Consider the following 20870-nt stretch of genomic DNA (forward strand, 5'->3'; position numbering starts at 1 on the left):
TGCTGACCAGGTCAGTCCCTTTATGACTGCAGTGTAGCCATCTTCTGATGGCTGCCTCCTGCCCCGTGTCACAAACTTCAAATCATCTCAAACTGGTTTCTTGGATATGGCAATGAGTTCACTGGCCTCCACACTCAGCAGACCTCAATCCAACAGAGCACCTTTGGGATGTGGAGATTGCGTCACGGTTAGGGTTGCCAACCGTCCCTTAAAATACGGAATCGTCCCGTATTTCGAAACAAAAGTACACGTCCCGTATTGAGCTAATAAGGGACGCACTTTGTCCCGTAATACAGTGAGAATCAAAAGTAGTCTATAAATGTTTATGGAATTAACACTTTGTTGGAAAACATAATTCCCAGCCCCTCTCCTGCTTTGTGACCAATGAGCTGACAGCACACTTATGACAATTCGAGTATGACAATTCAGATTACCGCTCATCTCATTGGTCGAGGAAAGGTCGCTTGCGGAGAAAATACCGGAAGACAACAGATGACCACAACAAGAAGCATGGTCAACAGGGGAACAAACGCAGACACTGCGGTACAAGTCTCGGATGACAGTAAACCTAAAGCTGGGCAAACACTGTGCGATTTTTTCAGTCACGTTATTCAGCTCCTGCTCAAACTGCACGATTGACTCACAGGGGTTAGACGTTCATAGGTCACGATGCAGGGTCTCACACTATACGGCCCGATGCTCTGATGCGACCTGAGTGCTCACACTGTGCCTCCATAAAATGAAGGTTATAACAGAAAATCTGTCGCTCGCTCTCTCTGTCTTTCACTCACACAGACACACCACTACCATCAACTTTGCTAAATTGCTAATGAAAAACATTGATCAGGCAGCTGTGATTGAGCAGCAATGTAAATCCAACTATTTTCACGGTTGTTGTGGTCGTGATAATTTTGTGATGCCACATCGAAAAGGCTCGGATGAGCTTTCCAAAGTTCTACAAGTTGTGCCTCCATCGCTTGTGTCCAGATCACACGCTGCACAGCCGTGCTGCGCCGTCTTTTTCACCAACGTTTACGTTTGCGCGTGAGCAGTGTGAGCGCCTGTGGTGACACCCTCACGAGCGATTGATGATCGGGAGCTGGTCGTGAGGTGTTAATCACTTCTCGTTACCCCACGTATACTACACGACGCACAATGAAGGCCAAAATCGGTCCGATCACTCAAAAATCGGCTCAAAATGGGCCAAAAATCGCACAGTGTGAGCCCAGCATTAGAGCAGCAATGTTTGTTCCCCTCAGAGAAAGGGAAGAATGGGAAAAGGAAAACACCTGGCTGGAAAACGTTAATATGGGCATGTGCAGTGAATATCAGCGCTATGTGGCCAGAAGTGTGATAATATAATTTATTTTGTGTAATAAACAACTGCAAGAATAGATGATTACAACAAATAGATGACTAATACATAAAAGTAATACATAGATGAATAATGATGATGAGTTATGATGCGTAATCATGGGAACAAGCGGGTTTACAAACAGGAGCAGCTGATTAGCATTAGAAAAGCTGAAATAATACCTCAACTGAAGCCAATTGTACTAAATGCACTAAATGTGCACTGTTACAAGAATATTTTTCGTTCTATTGTTTTCTATTATTTTAAGTTAAGCAGGACAGAGTGCTTTTAAAGAAAGATTTACTTATATTCTCAAAAGTTAAGCATGACAGGCTTCTGTTTAAGAAAGAGACCTGTTTTACTGTGTTAATGTTGTCATTTTGAGCTAAAAATAAATGGCTAAATGATCATTTGTTTCACATGTGTTCATATCACAAAGAATAGAATATGCATCTACTTAAATCAACTTCAAGTCAAATGGTTAAAAAAATAATTTCACACACAAAAAAAGAGCTAGAAAATTCACCACACTGGGAAGGGTGAAGACAACTGGGTCGCCCGGCCCTGGCCACGAGGTGTCCCTTATTTGTTTTTCAGGGAGTTGGCAACCCTAGTCACGGTTGAGCAGCTCACAAATCTGCTGTGTGACGCTGTCACGTCAGTACGGACCAGGGAAAGTTTCCAAAACCTTGCTGAATGTGTACCAAGAAGAATTAAGGAAGTCCTGAAGGTAAAACAGGGTCCAACTCAGTACTAGCAACGTGTACACAGTGAGTGTTTCTTACTTGTAGCACAACAGTTTGCAATATAGCATAAAGTACAGGAACAACAAAGTGATTCAAACTGATTATAAATCTATGATGAAACGGTCTGTGGATATATTGATACGTTTTTTCACATTTATGCCAGACGTAGAGCAGAAGACACACACACAGACACACACACATATCCGCATCTCCCTTACCCCGCGGAGTTCAGCAGATGGAGCCCGCACACCAGCAGCACACATGCGGATGAAAGTGAGACTTCAAGCTGGTTTTATCAGCAGTTTCAACACCGACAGACGAACTCGGTGAGGAGGAGACAGATAAATAGAAAGCAGTGCGTGCACACTCGCTTTCTCTTACATAAGTTGATTACCGAGACATTTCGGAGCGCGGAGGTGATGTTATACTGTACGTACGGACGTACGGCTTAGACAGCGGCGCGCGCTCACGGCTGGAGCTGTCGCTTTTGATATTTTTACCTCGCGCAGTCAGATAACTGTCACAATAACGGAGGAAAAACCCCGGCGAAGATGACGAGGATAGGCTGTTGGACTGTGCTTACGTTCGCCCGACTTGGTGTAGCTGCCTCGTAACGGGATTTTTACTCCCACCTGCCTTTGAATGTTTCAAATACGTCGCTTTTGAACTTCACCTCCAAAAGGTAGGCGGTGTTTACTTTCTTAAAGTGTTCTGCAAAAGTAGCTAGAAAACGTGGTAAATGTTCTAATTACTTTAAAAAAAAACAAAACCCACTGTCACTTTATTACTTTCTTGTGCCGAACTACTTACTGTGTCCACACTGTTGTATTGTGAAAATGTGAATTCAATTTCAGCTCCTCTGTTTAAAAAAAACAAAACAAAAAACACTGCAACAAAATTTTTTTGACTTCAGTCCAAAATCTGCAGGTGTAAATCCTAACATGACCGTGATGGTTATACACTTCAAAAATCGCTGGTGTACAACTGTTTAAAAACTGCTTAAATTACTATCATTATTATTTTAAATAAAGTGAGTTTCCATGTCTCGAGATCATGACCCTGCTATGGAAGTATTTAACAAAGAACTGAATGTGTAACAAAAGGTGGCCCGGTAATCTAATCTGGCAGACAACATGACTATTTTAGGGCATTAAATGGGGCAAATAAGTGTGCAATTATGGCGTTAAGGCCTCATTGTGAGTGTAGAATTTCCTGTTGGATCTATATCTGCCCATAGCTGACAAACTCCACTGCTCATTCACTACTAGGAAACAAATGTTTGGTTGTATGATGGACTGTGGGCTGATGTGCTTTAATATGAGAGAAGTCGTGGAATAAGAAAACAGTTCAATCCCACCCAAGCCCCTTCAATCCAGGGAAAATAAAAGCACACCCACATATACACACCCACAGCAGCCATGCTGGTGTAATGGTGTCATGTGTCCAGGTTTGCTCCCTCTCTCACCACGGGATGAGGTCATAGCCTTTAGTGCTGTTACAGAGATACAGTTACATTAGTTTAATGTGGGCCGTGCCAGAGGAATCGACACCACCTACACCCCGCGGCCCCTTTCTGTTGCCTTTTAGATTTCTCTGCTCGCATCTATGTCCCTTTGTGTTTACAAAAGTGTATCCCTGAATAAAGACTTTGATCATATTGTATTTACCAGGCCTTGCTGTTAGCTTATCACCTTACCTAAACTATTCCCTTTGGCCCACAGGCTGTGGCAGCACATGGGTTAGTCACTATGACTAGGCCTTCTATGGCAGAGAGAACAAAAAGAAAAGATGATTCACGCTTACAATGCTGATGTAGAAATTGTGTTACTGTCTGCCTATGGTAAACCGAGGCCTTTCGCAGTCAACTTAACTTTAGCTTTTTCTCACACAGCAAACATGAACTGACAGTGACACTTTGGTCTAAGTAGCCTATCTGTGGTGGGGGCTGAAATCAGTCAGTGTTGTTTTGTTTGGTTTTGCAGCATGAAGCCCAGTTTCACTTTGCATTGGGGGTCATAGAAATAAATGGTGGTTTAAAACATACTAAATCACTGTATTTATTTATTTAACCTAGCGATTAACCAGTTGGTTTGGCTCATCTTATAGGGGACGCTAGTCGTCATAGACTTGATTCCCACAAACCCAGTGGGACATACAGTATAACAGGAACCATTGGTCTTAATGAAAGCCTGATTTGAAGAGCCCAAGATCATGTGTTTGATTATCAAAGTAGATGTGGATACATTTTCTCTTGAATTCCTAATTGGTTCATTCATGTTGAGATGATGCGATAGAGATCTATCACACAGAACAAAGGAACTGTTGTTTTCCAGTTGTTTCTTTTCTTTTCGTGAATTATACGCACTGGATAGATTATCATGGTAGTCGCCAGTTTATTTTCATTGTCAACCAGCAAATAATTTATGGTCTAAATGGGAGCTGTAGTATTGATTTTATCGAGCAGAGATCATAAACTGACCATGTAAATGTTTTATTTTCGCTTTGCATGCTGCATTGATGACTAAGTTGACCAGTTAGGGATCTTCCACCACCAGCATTATTCACGTCTTTCCAGTATATTTCGTCAGTGGTTTAAAAACAGTTGAGCAAACACTGATAGAGAACCTTTTTCTGACCCCTCTTGATTGGAAATAAACTCATACATTTATAGTAAGAGGCACAACAAAGACATATTTAGTGATAGGGTCATCATCCAGTATCCATTTTGGGTGTCTCTTTGTCCTTTGTAGGGTAGTTATGGAGGAGAATATTAACCTTTTCCCAGGACAGATAACCTTTAAAAGTCCCGAGTGTTTTCCCTGTGTGAGCTCTGACAATAGGGACAGTGTTCTGGGCTGGCCAGAGCCCCAGATCACATTTCCTGTTCCTGATTTAAAATCAGCTCAGCTGACTACTGATACACTCTGCTCCTCAAAAAAAACCAGTAACAGGACCATCACCCTGTTGTTTATCATGTGAACTCGTGTTTTTGTTTGTGAGAGAGAACGGGCATAAAATGAAGCGTAATAGGGAAATCAAAGTTCAATCAAAGACCGTGAGCAGCAGCAAAAAGCTAGATTGTACCAGAAGACAGTAAGCTTATTCTTACTAACTGCAGGGTGTATTTGAAACAAAGAAGCCCTTCAGTGTACATAGTCTTCTTATTAGTGTGCAATAACAGTCAGCGATACATAGTATACCACAGACACACGAGCGAATTAGAGTAGGAAGTCAATATGAGAACCTGTTTTCTCAGTCAAATCAGCCTTATGCCAGGTGCTGGCTTTTACAGGAAAAAAAAGATGTTTGCCTATATTTCTGCATGTGTGGGCGTGTAAAGGCCACGATCCGTCACATAACATCTGGTAATATCTGGATTACAGAGTAGGATGAATGTCTGTGGGTGGAGATGGGTTGTGCAGACTATTGATCTGAATCAGACTATGCTCAGATGATCAGTCACTGAAGTACTTTCTTTTGAAGTACGTAAAGCAAGTCAGTCGGTGCTCCCATCAGGTCAAACAGTGGTTCATGCCTTCATTTGCATGATTAAGGGCAGAGTTATGTAAACATGTGTGTAGACATGTGTGTGCCAACACCTTTCAGAGCTTTAAAGCCTCATTAGGACTGAGTGAGAGGTACATCGTGCATGTGCGCATTTGTGTGTGTCCCGTGTGTGTCCTCAGGCAAATTTCGGACTCATCCCAGCCAAAAGTTATCTCTTTTTTCCCCCTCTTCCAAAAAACAATGACCTCTTGGAGGTCTTGGAAGAGAAATAATGAAACCATTTCAACAATTGTCTGTCTGTGAGACGTCGAGTTGGAGAATCACACTATGGGAGTTATATCCTCCCATTTGCAGCGAACTGCTGACCCCTCACCTTTTCCACCCCAGTTCAGCAACACATCATCACTAAGAAAAGTCTTATGTTATGGTGGAGTGTTGAAGGAACAGTCGCCAAAGCAGCACTGATGGCCATGACAGAAAGACGCGCTCACATATTTGCATCTGCTTTGTGTCCTGTTGAAGTTAAGTTAAGTTTGCCAGGGGTTAAAGAGCAAACCAAATCACAGTAAGAGGAGTTAAGCCTGTTCAGTTTCTCAATCAGTAGCTATGCCTTAGGGGTGCTTAAAAAGTGAGCACGGGCTGTTTTAAATATCTGTGTCGAGCCGCACAGCATGACAACGCTTGACAACCACACAACAATGGCATTAATCCCACCCATGATGCCAAATGGCTAATCGTCACTCCTTCTGCTGTACTACTGATTCCAGATGTTTCCACCAACTCAGTTTTGTGGGCATGTTTGAATAATTACACACATCTCATTATGAAACATATGCCAAAGACATACAGACATACATTGCAGATATTTCAACATGTTTTCCTTGGATTGAGTTATTGAATGTATAGTTGTATGGTTCCAGTTTCCTACATTTTTCATCATTTTCTATCATAGTAGGACTGAATACCCTCATCTTTGGGATTTAATTTAAATTAACTGCTGTAGCTTCTTGGAAATCTCAATGTTGACATGACAGCTAACAAAAACCAAACAACTGATCAACTAATCTAGAAATACACACAACAGCAAATTTATTTACTGCAAGCAAACTTCATTCACTAATAAATACCAATTATTGAACTTAAATCACAATAAGAGATACCTGAACTTATTTCTGTCCTATAAGACATCTATTTATTTCATATTTTGGCGTTTGTCTTGCAAAAGCTGCCAACTGTTCATACAATGAACCAATATTTTCAATCTGCTGATAATGTTTGGACATTTACTCAGAAATCACATTAAATCTATCAATAGGACTGATATAATTCAAATTAGGTTGAAGCTACTGACAGCAGGGATGCGTATTCTGGACTTTATAAATTTGTGCCGTCCAAACTTTTCTCCCCCTACATGAACTTAAAGTTTTATCAGTTATCACAGAGTTCAAGTGGGAAAACTGCACGTGGTGGGTATAATTGATAGCTGATGAAAAATAGCAGTAGCCAGAAAGAAGCATCAACATTGTGCTTAGAAATCATCACCTGTGTATTTTGACTTTTGTTGCCATGATGCCAGGTCTCTCATGGAAATGAGATTTTTAATTTCAATGAGATTTTTTTTTACCTGGATAAATAAAGGACTAATAAAATCTAGTCCGAACATTCACAATAAAATCAAAGATAAAACTAACCACAGAGATTTGTGGGTTCTGCCTTTAGCATTGAGTCGATGTTCCATGCGACAACGTCCACAGCTAATACTGTGATCACAGTTTCGCCTATCTCTAAAGGGAAAATTCTTGATATTGCCCAAGACATATGCTCATGTGACAAATCATCTTTCGGCCTAACTGAGATCCAGACGCACGAACGCCACAGATACACAGAAACATTTGTGGGCAGATGAGAATGCTATTAATACACACATAAGCACACACAGCCTCTCTCACACACACATGACACACACTCATTAAAGCAAGTGGTGCGATGCTATTAATATGTGGAGAAACCGGCACTGTCCTCAATCACATGCACTTGCTTGATTACACACAATAACACAAGTGTTAAATGACAGGTGACACTAAAAATAAACTGGCACGGTTACATATGCTGAAACTTGCTCAGAGAGCCACAGTGTTCCTTCAGCAGAAACAAATGGGCACTATTAATACACTTAATACACCAACACAAGCACTATTAGCCGTGTATGCACCCTCAACTGTCACACAAGCAGACTCTTCTTATGCAAACACAAAGACCTGCTGTGTACACTCAAAAGAAACAACTGCAAGCTATTAATATCTTAGGGTGCATAGGATGGACAAACACACACACACACACACACACACACACAATGAACACATAAGGAGATTGATACTCCAGCTGCTCGGAAGTGGGGGACAGAATGTGTGCAGCAGCTGTGGATTCCTATGAACGTAAGGAAGAGGAAGGGAGGCAGTGGAGGGTGGAGGGATAGGTGGCAGGAGTGGGGGCTGCTAAAGGTGTCCCGCTTGGTGGAGAAGATGTCATTTTCTTTCCATTATGAGTGCACAGGCTGGCATATTTGAGGCTTCGGTGTATTCATATATATATTTTTGTTTATTTTATTCCTTTCGATGTATTTTTCCTCTGAACTTCTGCTCTTTCTGCTTTGTTGCTCTTCTAACGAAGCATAAACCTCACGCCTGCTGCTAGTGTTTATGTATATAGTAACAGTAACTAGCACTTAACATGATGTGTGACATCCAGGCTTAACTCCATCCAATACCACTGTGGAGTTCAGGCTAAACCAGCAATAAACAAAGCACATTTTAGCCACAGCGTGAATATAAATACTACTGAGCGATATCTGTAGCTCTCTTGAGCTGCAAAGAAGCCATTCAACCAAAATAGCAGTTTCTGCTTGCCTAAATGAACCAAGAGGATGTTATGGTGAAGACTAACTTTAGAAACAGGAAGTCACTGTTTCTTTGTGAGTGTGTGCCTGTGTGTGTGCGCGAGCGTGTGCTCCAGTAAATTGTATGCGTGTGTGCAGGTGCGCGTGTGTGTGTGTCAGTGCATCAGCATGTTGCTGCAGTAGGGCCCACAGAAAGAGGATGGTGGTTGTGAAACGAATATGCTATTACAGAAACCAGAAGTTTGTCCCCTGTCTATTTTTAGCAGCACAACGCTGAAAAGAGAGACAGCGAAGCACGCACACAGATCTTATCGGCATGCACTTCTCTTTATTATAAAGTGCTCCAGATTTTTGTCTTGTAATTATGCAGCTCTTGCATTGTTTTAGGATGAGAAATAAAACATTGCGACAAATGACGATGGCTAAAAACACCTTTATTCTTGCTTTTGTCATGCCAAAACAAGTGTGTGCTGTGTATGTCTCCTCTTTTAGGCTCTGTTGGTAATATGATAGAAAGCAACCACGAGTTGCTGGAACCCTTCAGGGTCAGCATAGAAGAAACCTTAACTGTTTAGGTAACTCTTTAAATGTACATTGCGTTTTTTTTTTTCGTCGAGTCAGATAATGAGTCACGCTGTAACGCTGCCTAAAGGAACAGCTTCAGTGTCAGTACAAAAAAAAACCCACATTTGTTTGGAAATTTGGCTTTTTTAAGTTGTAAATGTTGTAAATATAATATAAATAACATTGGGGTGATGTTGAAAGTGAGTTGAAGCCAGAGATGTATGGCTGTTGCGAAATGAAAAATGTGCCACAGGTGTTTGTTTTCTGTTTAGAAGAGAGATTGGCTTCCTGATCATTTCCTCTTTCTCAGGGGAGCTCACTCGTTTGATGAGCATGTGTGTGTGTGTGTGTGTGTGCGCGCGCATGTGAGCGTGGGTGTGTGTACGTGTGTGCAAGTTTGTCTGAGTCTCCACCACCACCGCCGGCCCGCTCCTCCAGTGATTGTCTGATTTCCTTTGAAAACACACAGCCATTCTTCTTGTAATACATACTGTGCTGCAGCTACTGGTACTTCCTGTTGCACCTTTTGCTTTATTATTACAGTAGAAGCTTAAGAAAATAAGCCCCTTGAATTTTAACAGTGTTGCATAATGTTCTATTGCAAAAGGTATGAACCAGATGACAGTGGAGGGAGGCCCAGATATTTCTGATTGTCAGAGATGAAGTTTTGTCTGATGTGTCACAGATTACTTGAGTTAACTTGCAAGGTAGGATTCCAGTAAGGCACGGACGAGAAGCCTGTAAAAATGCAGGCTTCATTTTTTTTTTCCTAGAGACCTTTTTGTCCCATCTTTATCTCTACTGCTGTCGTGGGTTTTAGCCGTGACACAAAAGCTCATCTGTGCGTTACAATACAGCAAATATTAAAACCCAAGGCTGTCCCTGTGAACAGAAAGTGTTATAGTGAGCTCAGAGTTCTGCTATCAAGCAGGGTAACAGAACTGAAACCATTTGGTTTAAACTGTAAAGTACTATATTGAACTTACTGAATATTAATTCCCACCCTGTATTTGTTTGTTTGTTTTTCCTTTATGTGTTAATGAGCCACATAGCCTGCAGTCATAAGAGTGTGGGAGTGTTTCTTTCTTCAGAGGAATTCTGTCAACTCAAAATACTTTTCACACACATGATTATTTTCTTCTGAGTCAGGATTGCTGTGAGGAATGACAGCCAAACCACATTGTCTGGGCTGTCTGCAGATGTAGGGCTGTGGCTGAGAATGGAGGCCAGTTGAGAAGAACTGTGTAGCCTGTAGTTTTGTTTTGGGCTGGTTGGAGCTAATAACTGCAGCTGCTGTGGATTCTAATAGCCTAATTTCAACACACGCTGGAGGTTAAGACAGAGAAATCAGTGTTTCTGAATCTTTTAGGGTGCGTTATCAGTGTAGTAGATTTCATTGTGTGATCCTATTTGTTAAATTGACAACTCCTATAACAACTGAATAGCTGCAGTGAAAGAAGATCTTCTCACATTTTGTGACATGAGAGAAATTTGCTACTCCCTCTACTGTGCTTTCCACAAAAGTTACTCTAATTTAACACAATATACCAGTAAAGAAAGAAGGGAAAAAAATGTCCACTTACAGGACTTATGTGAGTAATATTGTGTAATATTTTAGGTTACAGTCATTCAGACATACGGGTTCAGTAAATTTCCTCATTCTTACATCCCTCCCATTGCTCTTTACCCTGGAGGGAGCAAGGTGTCTCCTTCCATACTGTATCTCTCTATGCTTTTGTATCAGTACCGAAACATTCCTCATCACGTTCATTGGTTTCATGTGTCAGTTGTATTGAAACGTAAGAACAGTATGAAGTTACCTGAGGCCATGCATTGTGAACGCTTTTGTTTGTAATCGCAAAATGTGAGACAAACTTCAGCTTGGTGCTTTCTCACTTGTAGCTATAATTAGCCTCCATGTGTGTTTTATCTTTTCCAGGTCATACCATCAGGCCCACATTGGGCCATGCATGCTATGGTTAAATGATTTGTGGCGAAAGTAAAATAAGACATGATATTTATGTTTTCGGTGGCCTTAAGAGTGCATAAATTGATCAAAACATTTTTGCGCCGCCCCCCACCGCACACACACACCTTTAAAAAGACATCTGTTTTTCATTAGGACACCGAGACCCGATTCAGATGTCTCGCTCGTGCTAATTTAGGCTTTTATTTCTTTCGCTTTTAGCAAAACCTGAAAGGGTGACGACAGATTCATGTGCCTGATCCAAACGACTTAACCGCACAACGTTAAAATACAACTTCCCACCCTGTTTCTTTCACTTCTTTTATGCATCTCCAACGCCAGCATATACAAGAATCTTTCATTTTTGTGCTTTCTGAATGTAATGTCCTCGGTATAAACCGGGAGGAGACACAAATTTGGAGCCATCCGCTGTTGCAAACCCCTTGTGCTTAAGGGAGCAGACAGAAGAAGCTTTAGTTTTGGATAATGAGCAGTTTACTTGAAGCGGGAAAACTTGAATGTGGTGATGATCTCTCTATGACAGGCAAAACTCAGAACAAGTGATGCAGATGAAGCAAGAAATGTTAAAGAGAAGCCTTCTGATTTTTCATCTGCTACCTACATAACAGTATCTATTTGCACAGTCAGCAACATAATATGTTTCTCTCTCTCTCTGCCTCTCTTTCTCCATCTTTAGTGGATGTGATCATCAGTAAGCAGGTTTCTTTGCCCGTTAATGGGAATCCACCCATGGACCTAAGTGTGACCCGCAGGTTGTTACATCCAGGCCCAGATTCGGCCATGCTGGCCCCCCGCCCTCCTTTCTTCATGGGATCCCTCACCGCTCAACATTGTGCCCAATTCTCCCAGCAGCACTTGCAGGTGAGGTCAAACTCAGATGTCAGTTCTCACCTAGTTGAGCTGGACAGTGACATAATGAAGCTTCAGCATGAATTGGACATAGCATGGATCAGTGCACTGGCTGAAATCAGCCAGTTTAAAACGTTACATTGAAAGTTTCTGTTTCTTCAAAATTCAGTGCATGGAAACAGAGACCAAATACCCTCATGACATTTTGCCCCTGTTCCAAAATTGCTACATCTGGCATTTATTTATCTGACTATAAGATAATGACCGCCTGCCACATCAGCCACAGAAAAAAGCAGCTGCTTTCACCGCAGACCTTTAACCAGGTACTGTGCAGGACTCCTCAGAAATGAGTAAGAAGCAGATTTAGGTTACTATAAACAAACCATTTTCTCGGCATTTAATTTGTTATTGACACTTGTCACAGATTAACTGACTGATGCAACACTTCAGTATCCTGTTTTTTTTCTTCTATTTTTGTAAGCTATCTTATTCGAGATGTGTGTATTTATGTGCTTGTCAGAGACTGACAGTTGCAGCTTTTGTCCTTTGCTTGTGTAGATTTTAAAAATGCATTTCTCTGTGTTTTTTCCGTCAGTATAACATCGAACAAAGGCAAAGAGAGATGAGTGAGGAGAAAAGAGAAGAGCTACATCAGCTGATTCAAAAGAGTAAAAACGAGCAGAGTGAGTCCTGTGTTTTCTGTTTTCTCCACACTGTCATGTGTTTTCATCAGTTCTTTAAGCGACCATAAGGTGGTTTACATGCTCTTCTTCTGAGTCATAGCACACTGTATGTTTTACTGAAAAAGAGGGGGATTTCCAGCAGTACTGTGAGGTATTCTCAGATTCCAGGGAAATTTGCACTCATATCAAACCAAAGTCAAACAAACAAGCTTGTTTTAGGAAAGCGTTTTTATTTTTACAATGTAGAGGAAATGAAGAGTGCAAAGAGGATCTTGGCTCTTACTTCTGAATTTTCTTGACTGCTTCATGGGAAGTTGTAATAGAAAACGGTTGTAATTAGACTATTTAAATACTAAATCACTATTATTTCTTATTGTCATCCACACTCTTGGACATATATCTACCTGCCCTTTGTCTGTGTATGATCTTTTTCTTTCTTGACAGGTGCTATAGCCAGTCCCCTGGTAAAGCAGAAACTTCGGGAACACATAATTATGAAGAGCCAGCCAACCCATGATAGAGTGACTCCCAACCACAGCAGTCCTGCCCCAGGATTCGGGTGAGAGACATCAATGATTTTTCATTGATACAAACACAAAACAAATGCAAACACAGCACACGCTCAGCAAAAACTTTATTGTGGTTACTTAAAATTGACACAGTCTGTTGTTTTGTTTTGGTCACAAGGCTCCGGGTTCCTGATATGTCCCCGAAGCCTCAGCCTACACCCTGTGACCAGCGCGCCTTGAGAAGAACAGGTGAGACTCCTGCGGCTGTAGCCGTGTCCGAGATTGTGGTTCTCACCCTGAGGTTAAATTTGTAGAGGTCATGTGATTTTAAATTTTAAGTCTGCTAGACTGAAATCACCTGCAATTCTAACACTTAATGTTTAAACAACCTGTCTTCATTGTCACTGACCTGTCCAAATAATGGAAAAAGTGAGGGAGAAAAGGCGTGTCCTTTGCATTGAGATGAGAGAAACTCATTTTTACATCAGCCCTGCAGCGTCAAAGAGAGGTTGAACATCCATAAATAAAACAAACAAAAAAAAAACAATAGATACAGTGAGACACAAAGACCTGAGCGGTTATATAACTTGGTAAGGTATATGTAAAATGAACTGCGTGAGAGTCCAGAGCAGTTCTCCATCACTGTGTGAATGAGAGCGAGCGTGGTCACGCCTTCCTCTACATTTCTCTGAGTACACGTACCATTATTTATTTGCGTTACCCTAGAACCATCAGCGCGCACACACACACACACCCTCCAGTGCTCTTGTTGGCTCTGTGACAACACAAATTTTTCTTTTATCCACTTTGAGTCAGCCACTGATTGATTACTTTATTCAGGTTTATTGGAGACTGACCAATGTATACAATGGACGTTTTGATTCTCTTGTCCAGGGCTGAGGTATTTGTTTTGTGGGGTTATGGTACAGAAATTGAGCACGTCATTATAGTGTGTGCGTTGTTGAGTCGGTGCTTTCCTGCCAGTGTAGCCGATGTATAAAGCAATGATATAGTAATGTGAGTTTGAGAACTACAAATACCTTTCTTTACTCTTGATGAGAGCTTATGTGCCCATTTCTTCACGTGTGTGTGTGTGTGTGTGTGTGTGTGTGTGTGTGTGTGTGTGTGTGTGTGTGTGTGTGTGTGTGTGTGTGTGTGTGTGTGTGTGTGTGTGCAGTGTCTGAGCCCACACTGAAGTGGAAGTTAAAGAAACTCATCACCACAAGGCCAAACCCGCTGCAGCGAAAGATCAGTGCCCCTCCTGCAGTCAAGCACAGGACCGAAACTCTGGGTAAACTATTTACATTCACTTGGATCTCTGTCAGAGTTTTATTCTTCGGCTCTGTTAGCCGTTTCTTGTTAAAGTTTCTTTGATCTCGCCTTTCTAACCTTCCAGAAGCGCTCACCATCAGATTTCAGCACAGCTTGATCAATTTTCCATTATGGCGTAAGCAACTGATACTGATGGGCCTCATAGGTTTCTTTCCATTCTGTCGTGCAGAGTCTTCCCAGAGTGGCAGCAGCAATCCAGCATCAGGGTGCAGCTCTCCAAATGACAGCCTCCATTCAGATAATGGGTCCTTACCACTGGCTCATGAGGTAAGCCCTTTTGTATATATATAAGTACATATAGCAGGTTTTCTTGTCCTCCTTAGCATATAATGAATGCACAGTGAATCCTCAGTGAACTATTTAACCATACACAAGGTTCTCTTAAACTTTTCATTATGCATTAATTTAAACAGTACATCCAACTTCTCTCTGTTCTGAGAAGTAGAAAAATATACACTTGAAGTACTGAAATGCTTAATTCTGATCTTTTCGGTCCTCCATCTATAGCCGAATAGCCGATGTCAAAATAAATTTGTGCAGTTTTCTTTTCACTATGTTGAACATATTTATCCTTGACTTGATAGTTTTGATAGTACTGTATATATAGTACTGTATTTAACACTTTTACTACAATCAGGTTCAGGTTTAGATAAGTAGATATATTTAGAGATCAATAATATGTTAAAAATGTAACGAAAATAACCTTCCTCATTCAGTCACAGAGGCTGTTGCTGAAGGATGGTAATTTAGCTCGATTCACCGTGCCTTCCAATCCCCCTGGGATCCCCAACATCACTGCTGGACTTCCTGCACAGGTGAGCAGTGCTAGGATTTCCTCCAGAATCATTGCATACAATATTGAGGTTGTGCTGCTCCTGTTCCTGAAACTAGCACCACTTTAAAGGACACAGCTTGCATAGATAAACATTCATACTGTTGATCTATTTGTATTCAAGTGCGATATCGTTTCTGAAATAGTGCCTGCACACATGAACACTTATAGAAACTTGTGGTTTCACTTCCTTCTTGAACTGTGTGCGACTTCTATATTTTGTGAGTCTCTCTTGGTAATTTACCACCTTTTTGACTACAATAACACAGTTCAGCAGTCCATCTATGCACTGTGACAGGCTGTCAAACCCCTAAACTATCCATTAATACTTAGCTTTTCTCATTTTTAGACTACCATAAGAGGGAAATTAAATTAAATTAAATTACTAGTGATTGCTTTAGAATTTCCTGTCATCTCCTCTCGTCTTTCATTCTCTTCTCTTTCCCTAGGCTGACTTGCGAGAAGCAAGGCCATTGGCAGTATCTGGTCTCCATCAGGTTTACTTGCCTCTGGAAGAAAGCAGTCCAGCTCTTTCTCAGCGGCTACAGCCTGTGTTCATACTGGATCCACACACCAGGCTTCTGCGCCCCCAGCTTGTCTCTCGTGAGTTGTATTCCTGTTATTCCTCAATGTGCATATTGAACACACTTCCTTTGCATTGCTTACTCAATGGCAAGTCAGTGGGATGGTTGTTCACAGAGTTTATGTTTGTTTTATTTATATAATGTAAGTAAATGTATGTACATATGAATTCTAGATACAATACAACAGCAGTGCATTTTACTTTTTTGAAAAATAGCAGTCAGTAAAAATATGAAATAATGACGACGTAACACATGAATGAGTCCAGTTAAGCCTGAATATGGTGAACTTGGAAACAGAGATGAGTGGAATTTAACAAAACAACCACAGTATGACATTTGCTAAATATATATATATATTGATTGATTGTGTTATTAAAACTGGAAAGTGGGGGCTCTATAAAGAACTACATAACAGTCTGCACTTCACACTTTTTCACATTGTTTATAGTCAAACTCTTTATTAATTAATTAATTTCAACCTCTGACAGGATCTTTTGCTCTAAGCACAGAGATTTAATTACCTCTTTCCATAGTTTTTCTTTTATCCATGATTTCTGAACTGAGCCCAACAAATAAGCATTTCCTTTTCTTCTATTCCTGTAGTGAATCTCTCAGTTTCACCCTGTGAGAAATTGTGCTTCTTCTTTACTGTTATCTTAACCCAAGATTTGTTTTGTTTTTTGTTTTTAAAAAGAGCTATTGCATATGCTAATGCTGAAATAAGGCACCGACTCCGTTCATTCATGACTGATAATGGAAGAGGAAGTCGGGCTCAAAGAATGAGATATATAAAGTAGGGTAGTGTAGGCGCACAGCTCTAAAAATCTGAGTAAAAGAATATAAATAAATGTCTGCCATTCTAAGTACACATAGCTTTAGTTATGAATGGACGCTGACTTGCATCAGATCCATCCTGACTCTCTCTACTGATGCTAAAACAAGTTCAAATGACTGCATTTAAAAAGGTGTGTTTGTGAGAGGTCTCTAAGACTCTATCGAGAGAAGATCGATACCTTGTCTGTGTTGTGCTGTGTTTTTTGTTGCATCATTTTTCAAAATGGCACGAGGGCGCTCTCTGCTGTAAGTGCTGCTCTACATGCAAGCAATGCATGGCTCTCAATATTTTTCTTTTTGAGTGTTTTTAATATGAAATACAGCTGTGGAATATTTCATCCTTCTACAGTTGAGTCCAATAACAATAATCGATTTAGTTTGGATTTTTTTTTTCCTGCATTCTTGTTTTTCACCTTTTCTAAAACATTACGTTTCTTCTCTTCTCCACAGTTCCTGGTTTGAGCACCATCTCTCTGCAGCAGCACCCTCACCTGTCTACTCTGTCCAGAAGAGAAGGTCACAAACCTTTGGAACGAACACGTTCAGAACCGCCACCCTACAGCCACTCACAGTTATCTCTGCAAACCAGCCATCACCCGTACATCCAGCACTCGCTGAACCAGCAGTACCACAGGAGCGGGGTGGAGAGATTCAAGCAGAATTCACACCTGAGCAAGGTGAAAGGAGGCTCATTTCTTAAGAAGTATAATCTAGTACTAACAGATTGACTAATGACCTGCACCTGCTTGGATTTCCTTTTTCATGATCAGTCTTACTGAAATATGTCTTAAAGAGAGTCCTTATTTTAAGAATTGGAAACTGTAAAAGTTCTAGCTTACGTGAGCTGGGGAAAAAAGATAGATAATAGGCTTCCTCTGACACAGATCCCATCAGAGGACATGGACCTAGAGGAGACTGGATCGGGATCAGGTTCAGGGACAGGTTCTGTGTGCGGCTCAGAGCCCGGATCAATTTGTGAGGATGACTATCGGCGGAGACAGAGCAACGCCAGCACAGACTCTGTGTACGACACAGAGTCTACTACCTCCTCCCGGGAGAGCTTGATCGAGCCCTCCTACTCTTACAATCAGGTAAAAGTCACTCTTACATGTGCACACATAGAAATTATTCTTATTTTTTTATTGCCTACTGGCGCATGAATCAGTGAATCTCTTCTAATGACCTTAATCAGTAACATATCTTATCATGAGTGCCCCTTTCTGGTCCACTAATGATTGAGTATTAGTTAGCAGGTTAGCAGACAGTATTATGATTACCATTATCTTGCATCCGTAACATAAATGAATTCTTTCGAATGGAGCGTCTTTTTGCCATCAGGAGGCACTGTTGCCTTGCTAATACAAGCAGAAGACTTTGATTTACAGTATCACTTCAGCATTCTTGGAAGAGCTCACTTTTCTTTATCAACAGTCTGTTTTAGAGAAGGAGAAATAAACACACCAAATAATAAGTCTCTTATTTGAGTTTAGCATATTGTGTATGTGACAGGTTTCCTGCAGGGAGTCTTTACTATGTGCAGCTGCTGATAAATCCTTACATATTCTTGTCTATTGTCTGTTCTTTTTTTCACCCACTGTTCTTGCAGAGGCAGGTGATCCTTAGACCAAGTCTGCAGATAGATCCGCTGGGTGTGCCATCCTTAATTTGGCCTCACCAGCCTGTCAGTCGGTCCCGGTCCTCCCCCGCCTCCACCTCCCTGCCTCCTGCTTCACATCAACCCACCACCATACCTTCCATGTCATTATCCAACCCTGCTACAGACACCCAGCTGCGCTTCACCACAGGTGAGTGACAGTTGATCAGCAACATTAAAAGAAGCATTCCAACTACCTGATGATGTAATTTGATTACAAGATATGACGATGGTATTACAACATTATTGAAGAGGGACAATATGGTCAAATGATGTGTTTCCATGTGTGTGCATTAAGGTTTAGCATATGATGGTCAGATGCAGAAGCACCAGTGTATTTGTGGGGACAACAGCCGTCACGCTGAGCATGCAGGAAGGATCCAGAGCATCTGGTCTAGACTGCATGAAAGGGGCCTAAGGAGTCAGTGTGAGGTATGGTGCACACACATTATCCTACAGATGCATACCCCATGACCATAGCATGCAGTCTAAATGTATATATCTGTATACTTCTATTTCTAGCGCATCCGCAGTAGAAAAGCAACCCTAGAAGAGCTGCAGTCAGTCCATTCAGAAAAACACGTACTTTTATTTGGCACCAACCCGCTCAACCGCCTCAAGCTGGACAGCCGCAAACTCGCTGGTAAGATCAATAACAAACGTGAAGAACACAATGACTATAGCGCAATTGTAATAGTAATAATGATAACAATATGTTCGTGTTATACATTATCCTCTGCAGGAATCCTGTCTCAACATGTTTTTTTGATGTTACCATGTGGAGGGGTTGGGGTAGGTGTTACACACACACACCTAAGCACACAAATTAAACAAGTCATTTTGGAATCTTTTCACTTATCTAATTGCAATGCTGAGCAACAAAAGCTGCATGGGAGGTTATGCCTCATTACACAGTTAAGCTAAGAAGACTACAAATTGCAATTGCTATTGTTTTTGGTTACTTTAAAATCTAAATTATATAAATGTAGGACATTGCATACATCCTTATTGCTCATGGCATATTCATCTACAATAGAGATGTGAGAAAAAGGAAAAGGAGAAGGAAAAAGATAACATAAAGACTGCATAAAAAGACTTCCAAGTGGCTGGATGTGGGGGAAACAGAGTATCAGGATAGAGAAAAGTCAAATTTAAGAGAAAAACAATGGTAGGAGAGCAGATCAGATTAAATGGAACAATGCACTATGGGAAAAGGAACAAAGCGGAGAATGACATGGGAACATTGATTATAATGCTATAAGAACTGTTGTTAGGAGAGGAGAAGACGAAAAGCTGAAGGGGGCTGGGTGTCAGTTGATAAGAGAACTGATCTGCCTGGATTTCCGGCCCTTGGCTACTCTGGTAAAGAGGGGTGATTGGAACAAGATGGCAAAGTCTGTGATAAAAGAAATTCCTCTGATTTCATTGTTCCCCAGCAGTATCAGAATCAGAATCAGAATCAGAATACTTTATTGATCCCTGGGGGAAATTATTTTTTGTCACAGTGCTCCATTTTAAACCAACATTAAGACAAGACAGACAATACACTAACTAAGAATAGTACAATATATACATATATATACATACATACATACATAAGTCACTCATAAATAAATAGTTGGAAAAGAAACATGTGTAGTTGTAGCAGCAAACAGTGTGTTAAGTGGATGCGTTGTACAGGGAGATGGCCACAGGCAGGAATGATTTCCTGTGTCGTTCAGTGGTGCTTTTCGGTAATCTCAGTCTCTCACTGAACGAGCTCCTGTGACTGACCAACATGTCATGGAGTGGGTGGGAGGTGTTATCCAACATTGTCTTTATCTTGGACAGCATCCGCCTCTCCGACACCACCTTGAGGGAGTCCAGCTCCATCCCCACAACATTGCTGGCCTTACGGATCAGTTTATTAAGTCTGTTGGCATCTGCGACCCTCAGCCTGCTCCCCCAGCATGCAACAGCATAGAGGATCGCACTGGCCACAACAGACTCATAGAAAATCCTCAGCATTTTCTGGCAGATGTTGAAGGACCTCAGTCGCCTCAAAAAATAGAGACGACTCTGGCCCTTCCTGTAAAGTGCTGTGGTGTTTTTAGCCCAGTCCAGTTTATTGTCAATGTGTACTCCAAGGTATTTATAGTCCTCCACAATGTCAACACTGACCCCCTGAATTGAAACAGGGGTCAAGTGTTTCCTGGTCTTCCTGAAGTCCACGATCAGTTCCTTGGTCTTTGCCACGTTGAGCTGCAGATGATTCTGCTCACACCACGTGACAAAGGAGTCGACCACAGCCCGGTACTCTGTCTCATCATCCCTGCTGATGCATCCAACCACCGCAGAGTCATCAGAAAACTTCTGAAGATGGCAGGTCTCTGTGCAGTGGCTGAAGTCTGTGGTGTAGAGGGTGAAGAGGAAGGGGGAGAGGACAGTCCCCTGTGGTGCCCCTGTGTTGCTGATCACCTTGTCAGACACACACTGTGGGAGACGTACATATTGTGGTCTTCCTGTCAGGTAATCAACAATCCAGGACACCAGAGAAGCA

At 41.4% G+C, this 20870-nt stretch overlaps 1 protein-coding gene across 2 annotated transcripts in view; it reads left to right on the top strand.

The window, feature by feature from the left end:
• Positions 1 to 20870, top strand: part of LOC146669521 (histone deacetylase 7-like) — a 43493-nt gene that overhangs the window by 8615 nt on the left and 14008 nt on the right. Inside the window, exons 1-15 of one of the 2 annotated variants that reach the window (XM_085406159.1) lie at positions 596 to 2782; positions 11731 to 11915; positions 12499 to 12586; positions 13031 to 13145; positions 13274 to 13344; positions 14273 to 14386; positions 14597 to 14694; positions 15144 to 15242; positions 15709 to 15862; positions 17128 to 17354; positions 17562 to 17768; positions 18284 to 18482; positions 18630 to 18763; positions 18854 to 18974; positions 19074 to 19123. In XM_085406159.1, coding sequence (XP_085262285.1) covers positions 11784 to 11915; positions 12499 to 12586; positions 13031 to 13145; positions 13274 to 13344; positions 14273 to 14386; positions 14597 to 14694; positions 15144 to 15242; positions 15709 to 15862; positions 17128 to 17354; positions 17562 to 17768; positions 18284 to 18482; positions 18630 to 18763; positions 18854 to 18974; positions 19074 to 19123 — 1809 coding nt within the window. In that variant the 5' untranslated portion in view covers positions 596 to 2782; positions 11731 to 11783. Of the gene's footprint in view, positions 1 to 595; positions 2783 to 11730; positions 11916 to 12498; positions 12587 to 13030; positions 13146 to 13273; positions 13345 to 14272; positions 14387 to 14596; positions 14695 to 15143; positions 15243 to 15708; positions 15863 to 17127; positions 17355 to 17561; positions 17769 to 18283; positions 18483 to 18629; positions 18764 to 18853; positions 18975 to 19073; positions 19124 to 20870 lie in introns of those variants that run through there. The other variant, XM_085406158.1, reaches the window with a different exon arrangement.

The sequence above is a fragment of the Rhamphochromis longiceps genome, linkage group LG5 (assembly GCF_057381845.1).
Source record: "Rhamphochromis longiceps isolate RC_006_pf linkage group LG5, R_longiceps_female_GT1.1, whole genome shotgun sequence".
In the NCBI taxonomy this organism is placed as follows: Eukaryota; Metazoa; Chordata; class Actinopteri; order Cichliformes; family Cichlidae; genus Rhamphochromis; species Rhamphochromis longiceps.